Source organism: Pistacia vera, unplaced genomic scaffold, assembly GCF_008641045.1.
Source record: "Pistacia vera cultivar Batoury unplaced genomic scaffold, PisVer_v2 Contig734, whole genome shotgun sequence".
Lineage (NCBI taxonomy): Eukaryota > Viridiplantae > Streptophyta > Magnoliopsida > Sapindales > Anacardiaceae > Pistacia > Pistacia vera.
The window spans coordinates 251,311-254,870 of record NW_022196595.1 but is presented as its reverse complement, the minus strand read 5'-3'; the positions used below and the strand labels follow the sequence as shown (position 1 = coordinate 254,870).

Sequence of the window (3,560 nt, the reverse complement as noted above, 5' to 3'; positions counted from 1 at the left end):
CCTGCTCGATAACGGATTTACACAATCAGATCGACCCTGCCGATCCACGGATTTACACTTCGGATCGACCCTGCCGATCCACGGTTGCACCTTCGATTGGTCCTGCCCGGTCCATAAAGCTACAATTCAGTCAGCCAGACTGGTTGAAGAGTTCTTGCACCTCAAATCGACAAGTAATCGACCAATCCACACAACGATCCATTCGACCTAACGAGCTGCTATCACTAATCCGCTCAGTCTGCACTCATTCGATTTAATCTACTCTTAAGCTAAATACTCTTTAACTTAGAGAGTGGGGGCTAACTGTTAGGGCCAAAAATCGTCTTGGGCTTGACGGGCCCAATAACGAAATAACATGTCACGACCCAACACAAGCCTAACCCAATCCGATTGGGCCTACATTTAAAACGCTTAAAATCACCTTGCGACCTACCCACTCTATGAGTTGGGCTATCCTATAAGTTAAGCTAAACTGGGTTTCAGCCCATTAGCCTGCAACAGTCTATAAATAGGAAATCAGAATCCCATTCTATTTCCTCTTCTACTAAGATTCCAAATCTTACTCAAACTATTAAACTTAATCTGATAAGTTCAAGAAATCATATCTTTTTTATGATAGGGATTATCTCCCACAATAGGACTTAATGTCCTACTAAGATTCCAAATCTTATTTAAACTATTAAACTTAATCTGATAAGGTGAAGAAATCATATTTCTTTCTTGATAGGGATTATCTCCCAAAAAAGAGGACTCAGTGTCCTACTAGAACTCCAACCCCTTGGGTTTACTATAAAAACAGAGGCTTACCCTCTCATTAAGGGGAATCTCCCATAGTCAATCTACACTATTAAAAACCATCTATTTGCTCCTAAGTTCTTGCTCCCAAGAACCCGACACCTCCGCCGTAGTCCTAGCCTCTGACAAGACTCCTGGTAATTCTTCTTCTCCTTAATTCTTATTAAATCTCTTTCAGCCTTGCTGACTTGAGCGTCGGAGTGCCTACGGCAAACACCACCTCGGTGTTTTCCGGAAGCTTCACGCTTGCCCTTTCATGTGTGCAGGTCTATCGGATTGTCAGTGACCTCAACCTCACGGGATCACACCCTATTTTCATGACGGTAGATTTTTTGCATCTACACAAACTTAATTTATTTCTCACAATAATAAAAACATTGCAGCTAGAAGGAACTAACAATATCTAGCCTGCCAGAGCTACATGTTATAATTCATCTATCTCTCACATATGAGCTATTACAGCATTAATTGCAAAAACCCAAAACTTGGAGAAGATTTACATGTTGTAGCTTGGCAGTAAGCATAACCTCATTTTTGAATTCTTCAAATCCTTGTGTGGATATTTTTAAAAGTTTCTTCAATGCTATTAACTGTCCATCTGGTAGTGTTCCCTAACAGAAGACAGTATTGTTGGTTGGTACCTTTCAATAGATACAGCTAATTCTGATAATACTATATATTGGCAAATTACATTAAACAAAAGACTAAAATGGTTAATGATAAATACTGTAACCAAACTTTCCTTGTAAACAGGGCCATATCCACCCTGTCCAAGCTTATTTTCAATTGAAAATCCATTGGTGGCTGCCTCTATATCACCCAATTGATATTCTGTCAGATTAGGAATGTTGGTATTAAAGTCTCCAGCGGATGCTGCTTTATTTGCTTTATCAGTGGATTCCTTAGTGGAGTTCACCAAAAACCCTATAAAAAATAATAATATTAAACTGCTTACTTATTTTAAGTAAAACAGTATTTATAAATTCTTGGGAAACTTACCTTTGAATCCGAGATTTCTCCTACAGCAGTAAAATATCACAAATATTCCTAATAGAAGAGCAAAAGCAGCTGTTGTAGACAAAATGATTACTAGCAATTGCCTCTTATCATTTTGTCCCTTTCTACTATCCTGGCCAGAAGAATCAGTTATGCCCACTTCAGCTGTAAAAATAATCAATATGTTAACTACAGGTGACGCAATAAATCCTAATTCATGGAGTACTTTGTTTACTTTAATCGTAGCTTACCTGCAGCACTGGAAAGCATCCAATTATAATCATAGGGGATTTGCCACACAACGTAGCCAAGCAGCTTCTTCTCCTTGGCATAAGAAACCTTAGTTCTAATCCCCTCAACGTCATTGAAGCAGTACCAAGTTGTTCCCTTTGTCCAGTAATTCACCACATAAGTTGAGTTGTACCTAACATGAACATCAGGACCATATTGGTCAATGTAATTCTTGATTTCCCTATAGGCCACAATTCCGTTCTCCGTATTAGTGGGAAGTACCTTTGCCGGTGCACCAATACCATTGTCCATAGGATTCTCCAGCCTCCATGCAAAACCATAGAAAGGTAAAGTCAACACCATTTTATTAGCCGATAATCCTCCATCGATCCATTCTCTTATGCCGCAATCCGCATTGTCAAAATCATATGGATTATACAGAGATGCCTCAGTGCTCGTATGCCTGTCCCAGCTAATATCATTTTTAATGTAATCCACAAAAAAATAAACCCAATCCAAGTGTTGTTGTATCGACTCCATAGGGTAACTTGTTGAATAAATCTTTAGTGTATTATAAACCTTTGCCGTCAAGATCAGTGCAGACCTGCTTGAGTGTGTTGCCTCAAAATCAATAGCGGCTTTCCACTCTTTAAAGAGAATTCCCATATTGAACATATCAATACTTGTGGCTGGAAATAACCAAGAGAAATCTAGGCCTTCGAAACCGTAACGTCTGGCTATTTTTGTGGAGGAATCGATGAAGGATTTTCTGTTTGAAGAAGTGCTTACCATTGTAGAATAGGTTGCATGTCGAACCGGTCGTTACAGTCACAAAATTAAACTTAAATACCGTAGTTAGCGGTAAGCAGGGTCGAATCCACAGAGAGCAAGACTAACAACCTAATGTATATTTGAGTAGTGGAAATGAAATTAGCAATTTGATAAATTAAACTAAACAAACTAAATGCAAATAATAAAAGCGTGAAATTAAAACTAATGAAGACTTTGTAATAAAAACGTTGCCGTTACGGTTTTGGTTCGACACGAGACCAACTTACACAATTCCTCTCCTCACTCTTCAATTTCCTAAACCTACAGGGCTAGGCAAATCAATAAAAATATCTCCCAACAATCTAGTATAATCTATCTTGTCTCCTCGTCATCTTAGTTACGGATCAATTGGTTAAAGACTATTGTTGACTAATCGAAAAATGCTAAACCCTTAAACACCACTAGTTGGTACAACGTTAACAAGTACAACCTATCAACTTGTATCATCCAATCAACTAATTATACAACAAATGCATTCCTAGTAGAAATGATATTAAACGCAAATACAACTTGATTGCAATTAATACCGAAACAGTTTAAAGTCATAATCAACATTCAATAATCTCAAGCCTACATTCAATTATGCGAAAAGTTATATATCAACAAACGTTCTTAATAGACATTATCAATTCAGCACGTCGAACATCAGAATAATATTAAAGCATCCCAAATGAACTAAAACGGAAACAAATATAATCTGAATAAAA

The 3,560-nt window shown here is 37.7% G+C and overlaps 1 protein-coding gene across 1 annotated transcript; it reads right to left on the bottom strand.

The window, feature by feature from the left end:
* Positions 1–1,259: 1,259 nt before the first annotated feature.
* Positions 1,260–2,814, bottom strand: LOC116115231 (class V chitinase-like). The gene is made up of 4 exons (XM_031401391.1): positions 2,043–2,814; positions 1,795–1,956; positions 1,538–1,719; positions 1,260–1,406 (listed from the first exon to the last, which is right to left on the bottom strand). The coding sequence occupies exons 1-4, from the start codon at positions 2,812–2,814 to the stop codon at positions 1,260–1,262; spliced, it is 1,263 nt and encodes a 420-aa protein (XP_031257251.1).
* Positions 2,815–3,560: the final 746 nt, after the last annotated feature.